Source organism: Erpetoichthys calabaricus, chromosome 8, assembly GCF_900747795.2.
Source record: "Erpetoichthys calabaricus chromosome 8, fErpCal1.3, whole genome shotgun sequence".
Classification (NCBI taxonomy): Eukaryota; Metazoa; Chordata; class Cladistia; order Polypteriformes; family Polypteridae; genus Erpetoichthys; species Erpetoichthys calabaricus.
The window spans coordinates 162,251,027-162,275,815 of record NC_041401.2 but is presented as its reverse complement, the minus strand read 5'-3'; the positions used below and the strand labels follow the sequence as shown (position 1 = coordinate 162,275,815).

The 24,789-nt window shown below is 40.8% G+C and overlaps 1 protein-coding gene across 3 annotated transcripts in view; it reads right to left on the bottom strand.

Annotated features, from left to right (window-relative positions):
• Positions 1–1,876: 1,876 nt before the first annotated feature.
• trim62.1 (tripartite motif containing 62, tandem duplicate 1) overlaps positions 1,877–24,789 on the bottom strand; it is a 77,293-nt gene continuing 54,380 nt past the window's right edge. For 2 of the 3 annotated variants that reach the window (XM_028807700.2, XM_028807699.2), the window contains exons 3-6: positions 16,980–17,075; positions 4,688–4,944; positions 4,228–4,343; positions 1,877–4,042 (exon numbers count right to left, since the gene is read on the bottom strand). In XM_028807700.2, coding sequence (XP_028663533.1) covers positions 3,492–4,042; positions 4,228–4,343; positions 4,688–4,944; positions 16,980–17,075 — 1,020 coding nt within the window. In that variant the 3' untranslated portion in view covers positions 1,877–3,491. The remainder of the gene's footprint in view (positions 4,043–4,227; positions 4,344–4,687; positions 4,945–16,979; positions 17,076–24,789) is intronic. The other variant, XM_051930376.1, reaches the window with a different exon arrangement.

Genomic DNA, 24,789 nt, shown 5'->3' with positions numbered 1-24,789 from the left:
ACCAACAATGGACAACAGCAAATGATGTCAAGAACGTCCATGTAGTAGTTTTTCATAATCTACATGCTTAGTCATTCAGCCCCAGGTCTGACAATGTGCTGTGTACAACATGTGTATTTTTACTAAAATTGTGTTAAATAAACCACTTCTGGAAAATGCTGTTGTGAACAAAATTGGAATGCGTTCAAACGCACCTAAGCACTTGAAGTATAAACCCACCTCAGTCAGAGGGTAGGCCCAGTAACAAAGTATTCATTGACTGAAGTTGCTCGGCCTGTGATATCAACTAAGAACGCGCACTGAAAGAAGTAAACAACTAAGGCTCATCATGATACCAAATTTCAAACTTCGATATGAAGAAAAGTACTGACATTTGATACCATTTTCAGTACCCCACAATCTACAATAACTCAATTAAAATGTATTTAAATAAACTGCAATACTGTATGCATTAATATCTGTATTTTCACGAAAACACAGACCTTTAAGTAGTAACATTCTGTAAACAAAACACTTTTTTTGCATTGCTAAACACAAACCCTTGTCACTGTGGCAGTACAATAAAATGATGTAAATGTCATTAAACTTATTTAAGTAAGCAGTGTAATCTTGGGTATGTGCAGCGGCCTTTACAGTCAGCCAAATCCAATCAACATTCACTTTAGTTACCATCCCACAATTCACTTTCTACTCTTAACAATGCAAGTACAAGAGCACCCAGAGGAGTTGCACCACTGTTTATGCCATTACACTTGCATTATGTAGTTAAAAGTGTTGAAGTACGGTTTTAAAAATCTCATATAATAAAATCAAAGAATGTAAAACACTATGGCAGCTCACTTCACAGAGAGGGTTTAAAAATGGAGGGAGTTCTGGAGCCCCAGTGCAAATAAATTTTGGCGCAGAATAAATCTGACCTGCAGATAAAAACAATTGCAGAGCCCTTTTAACAAGTTAAAAGTTTAACTGACTACAAAAAATGTTTTAACCTGTCAAGAAAACAAACATTGCATCATTACTTCAAACATAACAGATTTATATGGAATAATGCACTTTACAAATAAGACGACTGACCTCTCGGAATTCTGTGTACTGACCGATGTGTCGGGCCTTCACGCATTTACCCCTTGACTTGGTGTTGTTTTGTAGCAAATCCTGCAGGTAGACTTGCATTTATCTCTTGGTCTTCCATCCCCATTTGACACAAAACTGATGCATCACCAGATTTCACTTCAGGTTGCCCTTTTTGTCATTTTAGATGTGCTGGTGAAGACTCCAACACCTATGAGTGGGTGGAAACACTGCTCCAGCTTCAGCCATGCCCAGTGGTAGCTATGAGGCTCAATTGTCAAAAGTCAGAAGTGCCTTAATAATATAGGCTTTGGAATCGACAACCATGACAAGTGATTATGGAAGCAGTTTTTAAAAAGTTACAAATCAATACCCTGGTACTTCTGACAGATTAAAGGATAAAGTGAAGCAAGTGAAAACATTGGCAAGAGAATGTGCCTCGTACTTGTGCATCTCGGAGATGCTTCAACAAGAAAAAGGTCAATTCACCTGTGCAGTTCCACACACTGAGGCTAAATAATCCCAAGGTCCTCCTTGTAATATCATGACCAGAGGGGGTCCACAATTGAAATACTCATTTGCATCTGAGCCCTTGGGGTTGGCACTCCAGCCACTGTTCAAGTTCATTTGAACTAGTGTGGTGTGGAGGTGTCACCCACTGCATGGCCACACTCGGGTCCTCATTTGGGATCCTGAGGTGGTTCGTTATGTGGTGGGTGCAGCAACATTCTGTATCAGTGCATGCGCTCCCAACCTTCTCCCTCTTCAGGCCCGGGGCTTTTCTGTAGCCCACCATTTGTGCAGGTTTTTTTTTTTTTTTTTTTAAACAATCCTTTAATTTGTGCTCAGCCCTTCAGCAGCTGCAAATGCCTCACAACATATATTTAATGTTGCAGTGGGCTTATCTTGATGGATGGGGTCGGGGGAGTTGTACTTTTTCTTAATATCTGTGGTACACAGTTTCCCTTTGCAGTCAGATGAAGGTTATGTCTGTGAATTGTGGGAAAGTTGTAATCGTCTGCAGGACGAACTGGCAACTGCTGTACAGACAGGCCCGTGGAGAGCTAAACTACCTGTCTCTGCTGACACTTGTGGCTTCTCACTCTCTGATGCCAGCCCTGTAGTCCTGTCCAAGACAGCTTGTGATTAGGAAAACAATTAATAACGGGACAGCTGCAGCCAGATCCTCACGGGTGCAGTTAGCTCTCATTAAGCTGGAGATGCTGCCAAAGCACAGCACACTAGGCTCATCTCTCGGGGCTCTTCATTCTGCTAATCGATGCTCCAGGAAGCTTGTGTTCCCTCTCTGGGCCTTCACAGGCACCCCTGGTGCTCTGGCTGGCAGATGAGCTTCTGCAGCTTTGGTTCTCGGCCATTACCGATACATTTACTGGGGATGTGTCTTAGCCAGATGAGCCAATCAGGGTCACCAAACAGCCCTACAATACACTTCAGTGGTCACACTCACACACACCAGTGTTCCCAATCCTCACCCATAGCATCCCAAGGCCACCTAACTCCAAGCCTGCAAGCTGCAGCCTTTAGCTCCTGGTTTTCAATTAAAAACACAAACAAGAGTCCTGTTTTAATTTCTTTTATTTGCCTTGAAAATATTTTTTTTTTGTCTTAGCTGTCATGTTGTGCAAGAAGAGAATAGGAGAGTATGTCATCCCCAGCTCGACCACTTCAAGTGCTACTCAGATCAGTTTTAAGACTACGCTGTGGTCTAATCAGCAGCCGAGCAGGACCACCCCACTCCTCCAGTCAGACACAATAAAAAGCAGCAACACCATCATATATTAGAAAAGAAAATCAACCCAGACCAGCAGTTGGTGGTAAAGCAGAGACCAAGTAGCATTATGTTCTGGGAATATTTGGGTCCTTCTTTTGAAAAAAAGGGTCAAAGGGGTCAGCAGTCAAATTAATGGTTCAGAGCCTGAGGAGACAGCGGCAACAAAATAGGTACAAACTAACAAGATGGTGCCTCAGAGTGCAAAGAGCAAGAGATGGGAGTGAAGGTGGTAAGTACACAGACAAGCAGCCCTCCAGCTTTATTCGACACGGACCCACGGAAGAGCATGCAGGAGGAAGGCACATGTGTTTTGTGGGATTAATGCATGAAGTGTGTGGCCCTATGATATCCTTGAGAAGAAAAGCTGGAAGATGCTGCTTGTAGGACCACACAAGTAGAGGAAGAGTTGTTGTCATTGTTTCTGCTCACCATCACCATCACACCCAGCAAGTCCATCTGGTCAAGTAGAATTAAACAGGTCCATGCTTTTAAACCTGAATTCTAAACACACACACACACACACAAATACATATATATATATTTATATTTAGATATGACTAGAAACCCATCCCAGCAGCAACAGAGAAAAGCACAACCCAGGATCCCCAAGACACCAGCAGTACTCTCTTTAAAGTCGAACTGTGTTAATCCGCAACGGCTGAACATTCTTTCCATTGGCATGACTCTGCCCAGGGCTGAAGTATGGGTAGAGCTTGCCAGGGAATTTCTCCCGGAAAGTATACAACCAGGACATGTCATCAGCATTGTAAAAGATAAGTAGGCCCTTGGCATGGTCTAAGAAGACGCCCACCTTCTCCAGTTTGCTTTTCACATTCAGCCGGGTCCAGGGCTCAGTGCAGGCACTGTACTGGTTTCCATCATGCATCACAATGCAGAAGAAGCCTCTACTCGGCTGTATCTGGATGCTGCCCTTCCGGCTCACTGCTTCATGAGCTACACCAATCATCCACTGAGTCTTCTCAGATACCATCACCTCCCAGTAATGGATGCCCCCTGAGAAGCCTTCAGAGCCAAGGACAGACACCTCAACATCAAATCGGCGAGGAGAGTCCTGGAGGGGTTGTGGGTGCAGGTTACCATATGCCACAATGGTACAGTCATCAGACAATATCAGCCTCTGGTGGGCAGTGATGGGATCCAGAGTCAGCGCAGCAGGCACTGAAAAACAAGAGCAGGTGCCATTAGGAATGAGCTAACAAGCTTATTGCTGGGCCACCTAAGATTCCAACCACTCTTTGCCCTCTCATTCCCTCATGGTCTAAAAAGTTTCCCTCTCCATTAACCAATGTTTGTTTCCTTCAGGTGTACTAACCCCCGTAACACATATTCCCCATGAAAGCTACCTGGAGAGATGTCCTGGTACAGGGACTTCCAGATCGTGTACTGCAGGGGGCCCATGTACTTGGGTGTGGGGAAGTCTTCATATGTGAGATTTGTTTCATGGATTTTGCCTTTTACCCTAAAGAAGAGATGCTTAATTAACAAGTTGGACACTGAGCAGTTATCTAATGAGGTAAAACTCAAACCACCTTAACCAATTCCCATTCTTACAAGCAACAAAGAAAAAGAAAATGAACCTGAAATGGATAATACACAGAATACTGGTTTACGTAGAGTAGCACTGGAGAAGGCAGCCATTGTGGGTAGCAAGACACCATGGACAGAGAATCAAATCATGGAGAAAAGTGATCAGCAGACAGGAAAAATGAACTAGACTGGCTTCACATTTTGACCAGTGCCTACAATTTGTCAGACTAAAAAAAATAAGTTAGCATGGAACGCCCACCCAGCACAAGCCCCTACCTTTTGGACGTCAAGGCTACACCTTCAAGAAAGCCATGTTTGTCAGTCTCTCCCAGTTTTTCTTGGAGTATCTGAATGCCCTCCTGTACGTCCCGTAGCTGCTGGCTATAGCGCTGGATTTTCTGCTCTATATCATTCAGTGTCCGAGCTGTGTCAGTCTCTAGTTCTTCCAGCATCTGCTTCTGGCGTTCCCTCAGGAAACGGTGCAGACGTTCAAAGGCTTCAGCGATGGTTGCTCGTAAGCTCTTGGCTGAGGACTGCAGAGACACAAGGTGTTAAAAGAAAAAATGTTACTGGCCGGAAAATGTACAGCCATATAGACCTGGACATCGACACAAATTGATGAACATACATAAGCCTGGTCTCCCTGCTCATCAATACACTAATAATCCAATTGCTCTTCATTTACTCAGACTATGGAACCAATGCAGGAAGCTCTTGAAGGCAAAGAAGCTGTTATCTGTTGCACCTCTACATGATGACCACTCTTTTCCACCCTCTCAAATATGCACAGTACTTAATATTAGGAAAAAGTCGGATTAAAACATTTAGAGGCTTATACATCAACAATGTTTTTGCATCCTACGAGCAATTATAATTATCAACATGATTTTTCTACTACTTTTAAGCTACTTTGCTAAATGGAACCTGCCCAATTTTCCTCACCACCCACCTGTTTCTATTCCAGAAATATTGGTCAGACTTGAAGACTCTGATAGCAGGTCTACAATTTATAAAAAAAATTTTAAAGCCTCATTCTTTCAAAGATACCAGAGTACAATAGGGAAAGGATCTTTCATTTAGTATTTCAGAAAAACAAGGTGGAAGGCAGCCAGGCATGGGATACACTCTAGCTCTGCATATGCAAAGCACTCAATCGTTTAACTTAAAATCTTCTATTAAGTGCATTTATATTTGTTTAACATTGTCCAAAAAGTTTTCAGGGCAATAATTCAACCTGTGAAATTTGCAATTTAGTTCCTGCCTCACTGAGCCACATGTTCTGGGTGTGCACCAAATTAACAACATTTTGGACAAAAATCTTTGCATGCCTATCAGACAGCCTTGGTGTCACAATCCCTCCTAATCCACTAACAGCTGTGTTTGCTGGACTCACAGAGGGGCTTAAAGTGGAGAAGGACAAGCAAACCGTAATTGCCTTTACTTCACTACTAGCACATAGACTTATCTTGCTCAAGTGGAAGATTCCCACCCCACCATTTTTAACTCGGTGGGTAACCGATGTCCTACACTGTCTGAAATTGCAAAAAAATCTAATTCTTACTTAGAGGATCTCCTCAAAACTTTTCAAAATATGGAAGGATCTAATCAATAACATTTTAGAATAAGCTTCTATAATCGGGGGAAAAGAATACTTTTCCTTCCTGGCTGCTTTTAAAGTTTTGCTTTGTTGGTTGGCTCTCTTCTCTTTTGGGTGGAGGATTGAACTTTGGTTTGTTAACTTTGACTTGATTGTGAGGATTGTTATTTGCTTTTATTTAAAATTATAAAAAAAAAAAAAGTCAACTTCAATTCCAAATCCACACATGCAGTCAGACCAGAATTGGGACAGACAAACCAGTGGAGGACAGAATAAGAGGAGAACCCTCAAACCAGCACCTCTCTCCCTCTGTGTGTCTCTGAAAAGTAAGTAGCGGCGTGTAAAAAACAAATTCCTAATACAAGAAACTGTATATGGCAAATAAAGTGAATTCTCATTATGATGGATCCTACAGGATCAAACATCGTAAGTTTCAGCAAGGCCTTAATCCTTAAAAACTCTGCATTGCCATTTCACTTGGCCACAGCTTCTCAGAAACAACAATCTAGGAGTCTGATCATTTTCCTTCACAAATGTTGCTCCACTAAAACTTTTACTTTATAAAGAATGTCGGCTCAAAGGTCCACTTGAGAATGAAGGTCCAAGTGACCCTCTACACCACTGACCCAGATGGAGGCGAAGTATAAGCTATTCATAAACTCGCTGCCTTAGCGCTTAGGGCAGAGGCCTTATAGAGAAATGTATGCGTGCACAGGATTGGTTATTTTAAATTTGCCCAGGTCTCTCCTCAACTTTTTAATGTAAAAGTAAACACACTGACATCATACTCAAATAACACTTGGCACAAAAGAGTGGTAAGTGGATTTCCCGGTCAGCCTTTTATGACACATCCTTAAACACTTTTCACACTGCTTGCTAATGGACCAATTTTATCTCCCACTTATCCATTTTTCAGATTCACCAAGTGTTTAGTATGATTGGGTAAGGAGGCTTAATGCCATGGTGCCATTGTATTGACCAGGTCAGGGTTGATGGGCTTACTTTTGATGAGAATGAGCAGAAGCTACAGTAGGATTAATCTGTCCACTACAAACATTAAGGTGGGAAAGCAGCCACAATGGTGGCTCTGAGGCTAGGGATCTGCACTGGCAATCAGAAGGTTGCCGGTTCGAATCCTGTAAATGCCAATAGGGACTCTGCTCTGTTGGGCCCTTGAGCAAGGCCCTTAACCTGCAATTGCTGAGCACTTTGAGTAGTGAGAAAAGCGCTATATAAATCCAAAGAATTATTATTACTGCTTAAATAAGCATGCGCACATTAGGAATGAAACTGAATTTTACCATCAACTTTTTCTGACAAGTTGTTTTTTGGACTGTCTTTTTTGTTAACATGAAGAACAGTGATGCTGCATGAGGATAAAAGATCTCAGTCTTAACCTATCTAGCCAGCATCAGCATGATAGGGCCCAGCCACTCAAGCCAATATTGCTCTTTAACTGATCAGGTCAAAGTGGACTTACTCTTGAATTAGCTAAACCTACAGCAGGTTTGCCTGGGAAGATGGAACATAATAGCATTTCAATTGGAACTTCACTTGAATCCATGAACAATGACCTGAATGTTGCCTCAATTAAAGGTGAGCAATGCCAGCATGTTAAGGTGGCCATTTTTGACAAGAAGTGAGGGTCATGTGACTAGTTGCTCATGAAGACTTGAACTTGGTGATTCTGGAAAAAGAAGAGGATTGAGTCAGATTTTCCTTATCCTTCTGAACAGCATGCAGGTGAACAACAATGCCACAAGCCAACATTATCAAAAAATGATTCCTATTGCACTTAAGGACAACCTTTAATCAATCCAAGAATGAATTGGATTAAGTATATTTGAGAATGCGGTGTTAAACTGGTGTCACATCACATGACTTCTAATCATGGGGATGTCAAATTTAATGACTGAGCTGCAGATTGGGTCTCCTGAATATGTCATATTACATGATTACAAAGCACAGTGCATGTCACAGACAAATGTGTGACAACCACATCATACTTTTACATTTCCAAAGTATCACGAGATGGCCTTTTTACTACACGTTACCTGATAGAGCCGGTGCCTGTGCAAAGGCTTTAGAGGTGCAGTGAGCTCAGCTGTAGTCTTGGTCCCCATTTCCCCCGCCCCCCCCCCCCCATTGTGTTGTGGTGTGTAAAACATGCAACATCATACAGATGAGCCTCTCTTCCGTTTGTCAGGTCCAAAACACTCATGTTTCTTATTCCTCGTAGGTACATTATATGCATTGCACTTTTGGGTGAATCCTGCCCTGTGATGCAAGACAAAACCAGTCCTGCTTGAACTCCAAGCATGGAGATGCTGACCAATCTCCAGTTGGTGGCCTTTTTGAAGTTGAAGTTTGTACCTTTGGACAGAAAGGTTCATTTTAATGCAGCATAAAACTTCAGATTTATGTAACCTCTCCCACCGAGTGTGTTGACATTTAACATTAAAAGCAATCCTTCACTTGTAGCTACCACTTTTTCTGAAGTTTACATAAGCCCAACATTAAAACGGACATACAATGCACAATCAATAAGGTAGCTAAAAATTTTCATTAAATGATAAACATTTTGTTCCACCAACATCAGGGTGTCTTAACGTTAATCACAATCTACTCAAACACAAAAAACTGTGGAAATCTAAGAAGGGCATATGTGAAGACAGCAATATAAAAGTTACCAGAAATGAAATTGTGGACTGAACACATACCATACACTGGTATGGACGGGCCCACAAACAAAAATTAAACTTTCAGTGTCTGCAAGTCCACTTCCCTGTCTTGCAATCCTAAAAGAGAAAATTACAAGGAAAGGAGGAAGGGTATGAAAGTGCAGAACTGTGCTTAGCACAGTTCTCCTTTCAGCATCTGCAAAGTTGTATCAAGGGGAGCAGGTGCTGTAGACCCCAAAGTAACATTCATGTGGCAGCTGGCATCTGAATTAACAAAGACTCCACTTCTACCGACTCCCAGAACTGGGGGCTACACTATGAATAATGCAGGTCTTGTTGAAGTATCTTCATACACAGAGTCCCAGTGTTAACAGTGTGCCTCCATTGCTGAGGTTTGGGGTGGAAGAGAGAAAATATTCCCTGGCAGCAAAAACTATAACAAAGGAACGAGCAGCTTGCATGTCTCCCCAGATAATCACTATGGGAAACACCATACTTAAGAAGCCCAGTTGGATTCACTATATCCAACCTAAATGGGTGTCTGATCAGAGAGTTGTAGTGGGTTGTAAATGTGTTTTTAGTTGTTTCATCTCCTTTTTGGCTCCAAATCTTCACAACTGGTGACAGGTCATTAAACAAAAGCACCACAAATATTAAAGCAGCATTAAGTGATCGGCTACAAGTTCATTTGTTCTCGAGATAATTGATTATAAGTAGTCCACAGCAATCGGAGAATCATGTATCAATAATTTCTAAAGCTAACCAAACAAAGAAAATAAATAAATAAATAAAGTATCCATGTGTATCTATATTTACTATGCCCTGTATTCTTATACACCTGTCCACTTTAAGTGTCTTGTTATTAATTTTTGCGTGGAAAGCACCCCCCCCCCCCCTTACTAAATGGATTACATTTCAAGTTTTAGTAAAAAACACCGATAAGAGGCTGTCAACTGAGTTATTTACAATCAGATTTTAATGAGTTTGCATTATTCACTACAACAGTAACAGTGCCGACCGCGGAATTTATTGCAAAACCGTAATGACCAGTAAATTATTTGCTTTTTGCACATGCATGCAGCAGTCAAACTGTGAAAAACACAATTTAAATGAATGCAAGTAAGCAGCAAAACAAGCACCAAGGAAAGCTGCTCTTCTATGCCCAGAACACGGTTTTCTTTCATCGATTGTGATCATTTAGGGAATGAGATATTGAAACGAGTAGGGCCATATAATAAAGACAAATAAAATCAGAGCTCGATTAGAGTCTGCATTTTTAAAAGTCTACGTTTTTTGTCCATCTACATTGAAATTCAAAGATGCCATTTTTAGAAGTATACAGGTGTGGAGAGAATTTTCAAAAGTCTGTTTTAGGGGTTGTAAAGTGTGGATGAACGGCAAAAATAGATGGTAATGTCTGTGTTTTAAACACAAATGTAGTGTGGGCTTAACAAAACTAAAAAGCATTTTGTTGAAAAGACACTTTGCAAAAGTCTTATGAACCAATTAAACACGCAAATAAATACAATACTTAGTTACTTGAATGAGAAAGACTGGGAAAAATGGTAACTAAAGTAGATAAAGTGGTCAGATTCTCCTAAGATTAATAGGAATGTGGATGTCAGGGAAGTATTCAGAGTTCTAACTACCTCCAACCTACCTCTAACCCCAAAGAAAATATTTACACTCTTGGAAGTTTTCAGAATTTATTATAATACAACATTGACTCACACAGGATTATTTGATTTTTTGACACTGATCAACAGAAAAGACTAACATTAAACTAAAATTAGATCTCAGCAAAATGGACTATATTAATTACAAAAATAAAATACAGAATAAGTATACATCCCCTTTGATATGACACTCCTAATTAATCAGTGGTGCAGCCAATTGGTGTTCAAAAATCACTGAATTAGTTCACTGGAGATCACGTGTCTGGGGTTCCAGTTGATTATAGAATGCACCTGACTATCTGGAAGAGCCAGCTTGTCGAGAGTCAGTACAGTGGCCTAACCTACACAACAAAGACAGAACACCACGCCAACCAATTCCATGAAGAGGGGATTGAAAAGTAAAAGTCGGGGGATGGAGAAAAAATATCCAAGTCACTGAATATAATTTGGAATCCAATTGAACCTGTCAGTAAGACATGGCCAGAGTATGTATGGCACTGCTGTAAATTTGCACAGATCAGGCAGTTCACAAAAACTAACTGATCATACAAGAAGAGGAAGACTAGTGAGTGAGACCACCAACAAATCTATGAGAACTCTGAAGGAGGTACAAGCTGCAGGGACTGTGATCGGAGAGACTGTGCAGACAACAACTGTTGCCCAGGTGCCTCACTAGTTGCAGGCAGCTTTATGGATAAGTGGAAATGAGAAAGTCACTATTATTAAAATAAAAAGAGCACACATGACACCTCAGTTAGAATTTGTCAGAAGGCACCAGGGAGACTGAGGTTAGCTGGAATAAACGTTTGTGGTATGGCGAGTTCAAAATTTTACTTTTTGTCCATTGGACTAAATGCCATGTTCGCCACAAACCAGACACTGTACATTATCAGAAACACTCTTCACCATTAAGTGTAGAGGGGGTAGCATCATGCTCTAAAGATGCTTTTCTGCAGCAGGCCCAGGAAGGCTTGTGAGGGTAGAAGAGAAAAACAAATGTAGCAAAATAATGAAAATCCTGGAGGAAAACCTGATGGAAGTATGCAAGAAACCTGCACTTTGGAGAAGATTTTTTTCAGAAAGACACAGAGCTCAAACAGAAAGCCAAAGCTACATAGGAATGGCTTAAAAACAGCAGTGTTAATGTCAAGACAGAGTCCAAATTTAAATCCAATTGAGAATATGTGGTTGCATTTGACAAAGGCTGTTTACACACAATCTCCACACAACCTTACAGAGTTAGAGCAGTTTTGAAAAGAGGAAGAAGAATGGGAAAAAGTACAGTTTCTAAATGGGCAAAGCTAATTGAGACCTGTGCACTCGTATACAAAGCTATCATGGTTGCATCTAGGCCTGAGTGATATGTACTTAAATTGAGACTCCGATTATTTTGAACAAAACTTCAAATACATATCTCTATGTTCTCAAAACACCCTAAAGATTGCAAATATATCATACATGTCAAAAACATGGTATACTTTCCTCACATTAATAATATGAAGTATTACCAAAGCAAACTTTTATTTCTCCCAAAATGTAACAATTTCATGAATAGCAATGCCTCAAAGCAAATTGTCAAATAGCACATTTTTTTTTAACTGTTTCTCCTTTACTTAATTTTCCGTTTCTGTTGTATGTATTGTGTTCAAACCTTTGCCTGCCTTGCTGGCATCAGTGTCTACCAATCTTGCATTCTGTTTTTCACTTCTGTTTGTGTAATAAATTAAAAGATTTGCCTTTCATAACTTGCAAATCACAGATTATATATGTACATATATGTATTATACATATATTTTCTACGATTTACTTCATTTGTAATGGTTCCAAATAATTTGTACATAAGTGTTGTGGCGGGCGGCTGGGAGTGGTACCCAGCCAGGACACCTGGAAGGTACGGGAGAGTGACTACGCCTCCTCCAGACCACGAGAGGGCAGCCGCCCTGGTTAGTTTGGGGACCACGGGAACAGAGCATGGAAGCTCAACCCTATAGGGGCCTGTGGTCATCGCCAGGGGGCACCCAGATGCCTATGAAGCCCTGGACGTCAGCACTTCCGCCACACCAGGAGGTGCTGCAGGAAGCTCATCAGGAGGCACCTGGAGCACGTCCGGTTGGACTAAAAAGGGGCCGCCTCCCTCCATTCGTCAGCTGGAGTCGGGTAGAAGAGGACAGAGCTCGGAGGAGAGGAGTGGAGGTGGTGAAGAGAGGCATAGACACCGGGTTGTGTGCGGCATTACAAATAACTGTAAATATGTATAATAAACATGTGTAGATTTGAACCATTGGTGTCTGCCTGTCTGTGCCTGGGGCGGGTCTCCACAGTGTCTTTTGACTCTGGTCAGAGTCACAGAATAGGGCACAGAGGAAGACAGTATATCTAATCCTTTTACTGACCATTTTCTAAAAATCATTCTGATGATATTTATTTGTATATGTGGTCTTTAATAAATATTGAAAGAAAACAGTTAAACTACACCAAACGATGAGGATAATACAATACAGTAACTTTACAAGTGCTTTTTCAGAGCTCAAGTTAAAACATTTTTGAAAAAGTTAAGCAATTCCTGAAACAGAACTGTAAAAGAAAACCAATAATTAACAGAACCTATCTTTATATTTAATACGCTACCATGGCTGTTCGTTTGTCTGTCCAGGATTTTAAATCACCTGTAGCTCGCAAAGCGTTTGACCTATTGACCTGAAATTTGGTACACATATACTACGTGATGTCTACTATCCGATTTCAGGGTGATGATTGACCTCCAAGGTTTTCCACTTTTTATTTTTTTATTGTAGAATCAATTCTCGGCAGCGGCCAGTAGGGTGGCTGTGTAGCTCATGCATATGGGCGCTGTTCTCATCCCTACCACCTTCGCTGTCACTTTTCCTACCTCTTCATATCTTAAATCATTCTTGAGGCAGATTGAAGATTTAAGTGCCAGCTTAAGTGAAAAATTTAAGAAAACCTACTAAGTAATTGCAACACAATCAGTTTTAACAAGAAAAGATGCAGCCGAAAGAAGAGAAGAAGGAGGCCGCTAGGGTAGAGAAAAGAAGAGCTGCTCAGGAAAAAGCCAGCGCATCAACCTCTGAGCAAACGAATGCTAAACGTACAGAGAAAGAGGATGAAAACTAGTAATGGTCAAGTTAAGTGTATTCACTACACGTTATCGTGCAGTACACCGTTACTGGTAATAAAATAATTTGCATTTAAACTACAAAGGCATGCAAAGAAACACTATCCCAAACACCGCCTCATATTTTGTTTAAAGGTGTGAATGAGTGTTTGCTAGAAAGGTAACATATAACTAAACAAACATGATAATATTGTATAGACATCAGACAAACTTTTGGAACAGTTTGTTAACTCTGTGCATACTTACATTTGATCAGTGACGTACACGCTGAGAAGCATTAGAAGTTAAACATTGCAAACAGACGTTTCCAAAAGTGGCACATTGAGTACAAGGACAACACAGAACACTAAATGAGACGAAACACAACACTGCAACGTAATCATTCACACAGACTCTCTCAGTCATTCTGAAACTCAGTTTACCTCCCACACAAAAATTTAAAAAAAAAACAACAACATTAAAATAAAATCACCAGTAATGCAGTTTACTCCAGATCTGACTACCAAATTTTTTATGGGGGGTGGGCGACATTGTGAAGGATGCCATTTTAATTCCTGCTAGCAATGTTTCAGTATTTGAGAGTCCATGAAATGAAGGGATGAGAGGTTTACACTCTGCACAGATGTCTCACTTCTGGTATGATGTGAATTACTGGTTAGTGTACTTATTTGATATTGGCAAAAGTTCAGATAATTTCTAGGTGTCTAGTTAAGTACACAAAAGTGTGTTTAGAAATGTGGTAATTACTTTAGTTCTTAAACCCCCAAACCACTGCTTATCGTCTGCTCATAAGCTACAATACACATTAGAACATCAAACATTCTTTGAAACTTTGCTTAGCAGGGATCCATTTTGCCAGGGATGTAGAAGAGCACACTGCAGGAGCTGAACATACTAGGATGTCCTTTTCAGTTATGGTTACAATTTTAATTTTTATATACTATACTGCCTGAACTGTCATCCTGGGAAAAATCAGGCCATTTGCAAACAGCAGCACTAACCCTATTGGTTTTAAATGTTTCTTCTTCTGAGCCTTGTTCTATTTTTTTTTTTCACCCCACGCTTAACACTGCCAGGCTACATGGGCAAAGTTAACACAGACATGTTTAGAAAGAGTGCTGGAGATTGTGTAGATTTTATTTAACGTTCAGAAGAAGTTATGGAAAATTAAAGTGCTGAATATTGTGATACTGGCTTTTGCATACTGATTTTTACTAAATATCAAATCAAAAATTTGATACAGTATATCACCCAGCCCTAGCTACATCTCCTAAACACTGACTTAAAGGCAGCTAATATTTATGTGATAAATTATTTGGTGTGTTATGTTTGTAATTAATTTAGACCAGTTTCCAGGGATATGTGTTCACTTTGACATTGAAGAATCTTTTCCTAGTGGATCAATATCAAAAAAGGCCAAATAAATTTACTGTGATTCAATGTTGTATGATAATAAAATGCAAAAATTTCCAAGTGAGGAGAATTCTTTATATGCACTTTGTTTACTAATCATACACACATCATGTCCACCATGGCCTTTTCCTGGAGAACCACTTTAAGAAATATATATACACTAATTCTCAAGTAGTTACTTCTTGCTCCAGGTTGTCTGGTCTAAGGACCTGTCTGTCCACTTTTAGCAGATTGGTTTACTCATTATTCTGGTGCCTTGTGCAGGTGAGCACCAGACAGAAAAAAATGCAGAATTGTTACTGGCTCTCACATTGCTCACTGGGACTGGGATTGAGAACATATTTACTGGTGCACTATATACAGTATGTAAATGCTTTGCTTTCTGAATGGCACACAAGCAGTCACTGCCAGGCTAAGGCACCTGGCCTGAGGTGGTTACACCAATAGTGTGCTGAACACAAAGTAGTATTTCTTTGACATGGCAGTCGGGAACCCCTGCAGCAAGATGAAACAAAAAGCAATGGTCTGGAGGGCACAATGTCCGCTATGCTTTAGCCATTTCTGGTGGGAGGGGGGGCTCCAGCGTTACTGTTGCTAGGCAGCTGGTTCTCAACATATCCTTCAGACAAGTGCCACTGTATTAGTGTGCAGCTCAGACAGCACAATGCCACCAACGATAGACTGCTTGCTTCAGCTGGATCATGTTGGATTGTGTGTGAAGGGCTATGAAGCACACTGCTGCCTGGAAACATAACAGTCTAATGATGACAAACTCATAGGAATTACAGGACAAACCTCAAGGGATAGAGAGTAACAAGGACATGAGAGCTTAGGGCCACAGAGCATCCTGACTAATCGCAGGCTAATTCCAAAATATGGACTTCATGATTGATAAAGCTGTCCTTTTATTCTAACACATAATGGATACATAGCTACAGACAAAGATGAGAAAGAGCAGTATATTTTATGCACTTCCAAGTTTTCATTATCACTCAACAGAGGTTTATTCCAGGTAAACATTTTGTTCACTTACAGTGGCCACGCAGGAATCTTTACATGTTGTTAGTTACGTTCTGTGTTTATTTGCTTGCTGATGTGGAACATTAGGTAATTTAAATGTGTTACTTATTCTTTTACTTGTCACCATTGGATGACGCAATCAGAAGCAACTTATATAAAGAAGCATGGCATGTTTAGACACTTAATCCTCTTCCATCTGTTTTCGGTTCATGCCACTCAAAGCATCATTTGTACATTTAATAGTCTTTATTTGTATGTTTACTGCAAGGTCTAATTGTGTTATTTCTTTCACTAGCGCCATTTAAAGTTGCATATTTAGCTTTGTTATTTCAAAAGAACTCTGACATGTGCTGTTTATTCTATAACAGTAACATATGTTTAATATCAGTAACAGTCATCTGTTTTACTTAATATCTTTGTTTTCTGTGGCTTAATACTTATTGTTTCAGCGTTACCGTTTCCCAATTGTTGCACTAAATGGGTTAATCAAACTTCTGCAGTGTGATAAAGGGGAATGAGTATAAGCTACCTGTCATTATGCAAGGTATGAGGATGAATTCATCAGATAACTGCACAAAAAATATGCAACAACACTCACCTCCTGACCTAGGACATCCCAGGACAACTGGCAACAGCAGCCATTCTTGGGACTAGGCACAGATATGACCATACCTTCCCAAACTAAAATGGCCGTGAGTATGAAAGAAAGGAAGCCTACTCAGAAACCTCCATCTGAAATGCCTCAAATAGAATTTAACAGATACCTGTACATAATTTCCAGTTATCCCTCTGAGTCAAACCTGTTTAATCCCTTTTACTTTTGTAGAGGCTGGAGACTATCCTGGCAGTATTGACACAAAGCAGAAACCAGGTATAGATCGTGCCCAAGTCCACAGCAGGACACACACACACACACACACACACACACTTACTTTCTGGGCAAAATAATATGCAGCCTTTTCTTTCCCAAAAATAAATACACATCCGCTTGAACGTGTGAACTAGACATTTGTGGATGGTCAACATTTTCGAGTAAAAAGCTCACCTTTGTTTCTGTTAGTTGTCTTTGCAGCAGCTGCAATGCTTCCGTGTGGCCCACCTCACTGTCCTGCAGGGCAATGAGCTGTTCCTTCATCTCCCTCTGGAAGGAACAAAAGACTACTGTCACAATAATGCGGATATGTTGGCTGCCTAAGGACACATCTTAAATACAGCAAGTGACAACATACTGTGAAAAAGAACAGTGCACAGAACCCAGCAGGCAAAGGGACAAAGGCAACTACAATCTAAAATGCTCCAGGGGACCATTACTGAATTAACATTGTAAGCATTTTCAGTAGCTTTAAAAATACATTCAGTGTATAACATTCAGTCCTTCAGGAGCCAAAGCACTTTTGCATTAGCTATTCGCATGCTAGATCATACTCCTATACATTGAACAAGTTGTGCTTCAAACCACCCTTCCTTGACAAACCAGAAAGTCATCAGTTGCATAAAGCCAGTTCATCAAAGCACATGTAGTTCAGCTATACAGCAAAGTACCAGGCAGCCACTGAGCAACTCAGAAGAAACTGAATCTAAGCTTTTTAACAGTTGTCTTTTATTCAGCTTGACAAATCTCACTTGGAATACCCAAAATAAGGAAAGATGACCATGTTTCTAGGCCTTTGATTACATCCTGCCCTTCAATCCATACTATTTAACCCTCTTCCTTGAAGAAACGGACACATGGGACTGGAGCTAATAACTGCATGATTTTGTGTAAGATGGGCATCAATCTTGGGACAGAAATCAATCACATCAGGTCAATATAATTTAGCATGCACATTTGAGATGCAAGAAGAAACCATAGAAAACTGAATGTGCAAACAGACTGCAGTTGGGCTCAGAGTCAATGAAGCACTGATTACAGTGCTGCCACCTCCACATTACCCTTCTATTGTCACTTAAGAAATATTGTCTGTACTAGCAAATAACCTTAAGAAATTAGTAAAATCAAAAATAAAAATGTCCACTTCTGAGATTTTAAATAACGAAACTTCCTTTCAGCGAGTGGCTAGATGTGTGAAAGCTGCAGTCACTTCTTTGGTCGTCAGACTAGTGAAGCCAACTTTGACAAGAAGCTTAAGTATGTGTTTGTACAAGCTTTGTGTGTCCAACTGACCCACTGTGATTAGTAAAGCTCACCAGTTTTCATGACTTTGAAAATTACTTTCTTCCACATTCTCCAGCATTTAGTTTGTTTTTCCTAGTTGCTACATTGTGTTCATCTTCTTGGTTTTATTTTCGCTTCCAGTGACACCTTGTGTTAGAAATACCTCTAAGGGACGATAACACACAGAGGAAACTTTCACAGAAAAACATTAAAGTAAGTCATATATGTTGATTACCACTTATATGAAACTGACATTTAATCCGGTTACCAGTGTATTGTCTACCTCACCATTTAAGAAGTGTCTGCACAAAAGCTTAAATCAACTGTATTTGTCCTTTTTGCATAGCCAAATACTTCTCTAATTGACATTTTTTTTTTTTTTTTTTTTATTTTACATCTTGCCTGAAGAAGGGGCCTGAGTTGCCGCAAAAGCTTGCATACCTGTAATCTTTCTAGTTAGTCAATAAAAGGTATAATTTTGCTTAACTTCTCACTAAATTTCCTTACAAAATGTTAACCTTTCAAGTGCTCAAAAATCCCTGTTCTTAATAGCATGCTGAATTTCCAAAACATTTAAATGTCAATGATTAAAAATAAAAGCAAATAACAATACTGAGATCTTATTAGCAAGCACCTTCCATGCTCAGGACAGCATCTTCTTATTCATTTTCAGATGAAACGGCCAGATTGGATTTTTATCACTGATATTAGAGGATGCCTGAGGAGTGGAGAAGAAGTATACTGGTGTCGATATTTAAGAATAAGGGGGATGTGCAGGACTGCAGTAACTACAGGGGAATAAAATTGATGAGCCACAGCATGAAGTTATGGGAAAGAGTAGTGGAAGCTAGGTTAAGAAGTGAGGTGATGATTAGTGACCAGCAGTATGGTTTCATGCCAAGAAACAGCACCACAGATGCAATGTTTGCTCTGAGAAGGCCAGAAGGAGTTGCATTGTGTCTTTGTGGACCTGGAGAAAGCATATGACAGGGTGCCTCGAGAGGAGCTGTGATATTGTATGAGGATGTCAGGAGTGGCAGAGAAGTACGTAAGAGTTGTACAGGATATGTACGAGCGAAGTGTGACAGTGGTGAGGTCTGCGGTAGAAGTGGCAGATGTATTCAAGGTGCAGGTGGGATTACATCAGGGATTGTCTCTGATCCCTTTCTTATTTGCAATGGTTATGACAGGTTGATAGACGAGATTAGACAGGAGTCCCCGTGGAATATGATGTTTGCTGATGACATTGTGATCTGTAGCGATAGTAGGCAGCAGGTTGAGGAGACCCTGGAGAGGTGGAGATATGCTCTAGAGAGGAGAGGAATGAAGGTCAGTAGGAACAAGACAGAATACATGTGTGTAAATGAGGGAGGTCAGTGGAACGGTGAGGATGCAGGGAGTAGAGCTGGCGAAGGTGGATGAGTTTAAATACTTGGGATCAACAGTACAGAGTAATGGGGATTGTGGAAGAGAGGTGAAAAAGAGTGCAGGCAGGGTGGAATGGGTGGAGAAGAGTGTCAGGAGTAATTTGTGACAGACGAGTATCAGCAAGAGTGAAAGGGAAGGTCTACAGGACGGTAGTGAGACCAGCTATGTTATTTGGGATGGAGATGGTGGCACTGACAAGAAAGCAGGAGACAGAGCTGGAAGTAGCAGAGTTAAAGATGCTAAGATTTGCATTGGGTGAGACGAGGATGGATAGGATTAGAAATGAGTACATTAGAGGGTCAGCTCAAGTTGAACGGTTGGGAGGAGACAAAGTCAGAGAGGCGAGATTGTGTTGGTTTGGACATGTGCAGAGGAGAGATCCTGGGTATATTGGGAGAAGGATGCTAAGAAAGGAGCTGCCAGGGAAGAGGAAAAGAGGAAGGCCTAAGCAAAGGTTTATGGATGTGGTGAGAGAGGACATGCAGGTGATGGGTGTAACAGAACAAGATGCAGAGGACAGAAAGATATGGAAGAAGATGATCCACTGTGGCAACCCCTAACGGGAGCAGCCGAAAGAAGAAGAAGAAGAAGATTTAACTACCTCCTCTATTTCAAGATATTGAGGAAGGACAGACATTTTGACAAATCTTATAGTCAAAACCCCATAAGTTTTAGTTACAGGTTAAATTGAATGCCTACACAAAATAAGTGAACTCATAAACCAACACACCTTTGTGGGCAGTTTTGCCAAAGAGTTGTAGTCGCCCATTACCTGGCTAATGGCAAGGGACTTGAATGAAGTTTCTTGAACAGGGATAATTACAGAAGACTGCATTCATTCTACTGCTACAACATAAAATCCCACCCAGTAACATACACATCCAGACTTGCCTGCCTAAATGTGTTTACTTTTTATATAGACAGTAGTCGACACAAACCAACTTTTGTTATATTACACTGTAATGTTTATTATATTTACTACTCTTTTCCTATTTTTAAACACTCGATTAATTTGCTGTCTGTTGTAATATGTTTGTTCATCTAATTGCCACACTATTTCACTGTGCAGCAGACATATCTTCAAGTGCAGTCAATGGCAAAGGACACTTGAATAGGACTATCATATTGTTGTTAACTTTTAAAGCAACAGACAAAGAGAAGGAGACTACAGACTTGGGCAAAAGGGCATGGGATTGTTTGACTGAACTACACACCTGACAGCCTTGTGCCACACACTCACTGTAATGGAGGATGGAGAAATGTAGCTTCTTTAATGCATTGCAAGCTGTGGATCTGTTTTCCTTTTAGTTGTAACCATGCTAGAGTTAAGCCATTTGCCACGTTTGACATGTTGCAACCATCTCATCTGCATTGCCGATCATCAAATACTGTAGCTTCCAAACTTGAAAAATTAAAGGAGCCTTTGCTGTACAACTGCAGAAACCTTCACTGGAGAGGCAAGGTGACAGGTTTGCAGTTTTCCATGTCACAGCTGAAAGTAAACTAAAGTTTTAATGGTGTGCTGCCCAGCCTACAAAGAGCTTCAAACCACCCCCTGTAATTTGAGCTAACACATTTAACAGAGCACACAAGACAATGTGTTTTATTCTGTAGGATATTTTTAAACAAGATGTGACTCAGAAAAATTCAATTTATTTTTGTACAGTGCTCTTCAGAGATACGTGCATGGCGCATTTGCATGAGTTTTCAGCTATGATGCCATAAACCACACATCAATTACATACACTAATACGCAAATTATATTAAACACAATAAAACTGACCAAATCATTGGTCAACAAGCATTTTGCTTCTGGGATTCTTTCACCTGTACTTTAACAAATTTCACTTGCTGACTCCAAATCTGAAAACAATTTTCATCCAGCACATCCCATTTTTTAGTTAAGATTTTCCAGGTCTTGGATAACCAGGGTGACTGGACAGTAAAGGGGATGTGTTTCAGCATTTAAGAAATAAGTTCGGTCTCGAGAAAAGTGATGTCAAAATTAAGGAAGGTGTTTTTGTTAGCCCTGAAATCCATGAACTGATACTTGACGAGGAGTTCAAAAGGAAACTGATGCCGACTGAATCAGCACCCTCATTTGTGCAGGTTGTCCAGAATTTTCTTGACAGTCGGAGCAGAGAATTACGCTGAGCTTGTAGAACTTGCTGAAAGTATATTAGCTTATGGGAGACAGAATATCACTGAAGATGCATTTTTTTTACATTCTCATCTCGACTTTTTTCCACCAAATCTAAGTGATGTCAGATGAGCATGGGGAAAGCTTTCATCAAGATACAAAGGTGATGGAAAACCGATATCAGGGAAAATTTACTCTGAGCATGATGGGCGACTACTGTTGGTTCATGCAACGAGAGACGGATGTGCAGTACAAGCGCAAAAGCAAGTGCCTCAGACAATTTTGATCACATCTTGCTTTTATATTTAGGTGAATTGACATAAACATGTTTTAAAAGTGTCTTTAAAGTATCGTCTTCTGGTTTGTTTTCAGAATAAACACATTCAAAAATTTTGGTGGGACAGAGTTCAAACTCTAGATATTGTGTTGATATATTGATATTCAAAAGTGTCAAAACAGCAATGATGTGTATCTCAAAAATCTGACATGCTAGCTTAATTCCAATTTCATACATGAAATCAGTGTAAAAAGCTTAGAGAGCTGCTCCGAAGTTCCCAGTAGCAAATAAAATATATTTTTTGTATACCAGTGAATTGATGTAAAAGGTTCATTACATCATAACTGAGATATGGCTAGTTGATAACAGTGGCGGAAAAACAAAAACTCAAAAAGTCAGCTGCACTTCTGGAGAAAATAAGCCTGTATGGTCAGTTGCAACAGATTAAATCACAGTTCTAATAGCCTAGACCAACTTGCCGTCCACTCTCACCTGCGCATTTTGTACTATTATATGTAAGTGCTGAGCTGTCTGATACTTGTAATGTACCTATTATCTCTATGTCACTTTCCATGGGCAGAAACTATGGCGCAAGGGCCACACTGGGATACCAAGAAGATCATCAGAGCAGAGGAAGTTCAATAACTGTTCCCAATTGTCACACATGTACTGTTGTGCAAATGACTAGAAAATTGAGATGCATTAATTTGGCTATGATTAACTAAATTAATGGTATTTTAGTCACAATTAAAATGCTGAGGCTGATGGAGAATGTATACAACAAGCAAGAATATCATTTCACATCTTTGGGGACATGTAGCTAAAAGTTTGACCTCCACTTGTTTTACAAAACTATGAAATCTTTAGTAAATCTGCATGAGGGCACTGTAAAATACACTCCATTGTGTAAATACTGATGAGATCAGATACTGTAAGTAAGTAGAGCCTGGGCCAATTACAGCTTTGTATGTTAAAAAGAGTTTGAAATTAGCTCCAAACTGGGTGCCAGTGTGAAGACTTAAAGAAATACACCAACCAAAAATCACATTTTGTTATAGGATACTTCGCCCATGTGCTTTGCAGTGATGGCCAATAATAAGTTTTAGTCTCATGTTTATACACACAGCAGAAATAAAGATTCAGTCTAATGTGACCAGCACTGGACATAACCTTACAACATCAAAAAGCCCTGAAAAAAAAAAAAATCTCATGATAATCATGCTGCACAATCCACAAGTCAAGTCACTCAGTCACAATGTTCCTAATGCATGCATTTTTACTAAAATATTGTTAAATAAACAATTTACAGAAAATATTCTTGTAAACAAAAATGGAATGCACTCAGAAGCACCAGACCACTTGAAATGTGCTCACCTGGGAGTGCAAGTGTTTTTACAGTACGCTGCTATGCTAACAACAAGCCATGGATTACAAGTGACATCAAGGGCCTTTTGAACCAGAAGAAAAGGGCTTTTAAAGGCAGTGATCACCATGAGTTCAAGCGCGAGAAGAAGGAACTCAGAGTCCAGCTCAGGGCGATGAAGGAGCAGTACAGGAGAAAGCTGGAGCAGAAGTTGCAGAATAACCATGAAGGAAGTGTGGGATGGGATGAAGATCATCACTGGCTGCAGCTCGAAGCAGGGTGCCACCATCGAAGAGAGACGTGGAGAGAGCAAACCAAATTAACAACTTCTTTAACAGGTTTGACCACCCTAACCCACTCTCACCTCGGAGTACTGCACCCTCCACCCATCCTTCTGCTGATACCAGCATAGGAGAGACATCCCCACCCACAATTACAGCAGCACAGGTGAGAAAAGAGCTGAGGAGACTTCATGCCAGCAAAGCAGCGGGTCCAGATGGAGTATCGCCACGACTGCTGAAGGTCTGTGCGTCGGAGCTGGGGAGTCCTCTACAGCGCATCTTCAACCTGAGCCTGGAACAGGGGAGAGTCCCGAGGCTTTGGAAAACATCTTGTATCATCCCAGTCCCAAAGGTATCACGTCCTAGTGAGCTGAACGACTTCCGGCCTGTTGCTCTGACGTCACATATGATGAAGACCATGGAGCGGCTGCTACTTCACCACCTGAGGCCACAGGTCAGGTACACCATGCCCTCGACCCTCTGCAGTTCGCATACCAGGAGAAGGTGGGAGCGGAGGATGCCATCATCTATATGCTACACCGATCACTCTCCCACTTGGACAGAGGCAGTGGTGCTGTAAGAATTATGTTTCTAGACTTCTCTAGTGCCTTCGACACCATCCAACCTCTGCTCCTCAGGGACAAGCTGACAGAGATGGGAGAAGATTCATACCTGGTGCCATGGATCGTGGACTATCTTACAAACAGACCTCAGTATGTGTGTCTCGGGAACTGCAGGTCTGACATTGTGGTCAGCAACACAGGAGCGCTGCAGGGGACTATATACAGCCTATATACATCGGACTTCCAATATAACTCGGAGTCCTGCCACATGCAAAAGTTCTCTGACGACACTGCTATCGTGGGCTGCATCAGGAGTGGGCAGGAGGAGGAGTATAGGAACCTCATCAAGGACTTTGTTAAATGGTGCGACTCAAACCACCTACACCTGAACACCAGCAAAACCTAGGAGCTGGTGGTGGATTTTAGGAGGCCCAGGCCCCTCCTGGACCCCGTGATCATCAGAGGTGACTGTGTGCAGAGGGTACAGACCTATAAACACCTGGGAGTGCAGCTGGATGATAAATTGGACTGGACTGCCAATACCGATTCTCTGTGCAAGAAAGGACAGAGCCGGCTATACTTCCTTAGAAGACTGGCGTCCTTCAACGTCTGCAATAAGATGCTGCAGATGTTCTATTAGATGGTTGT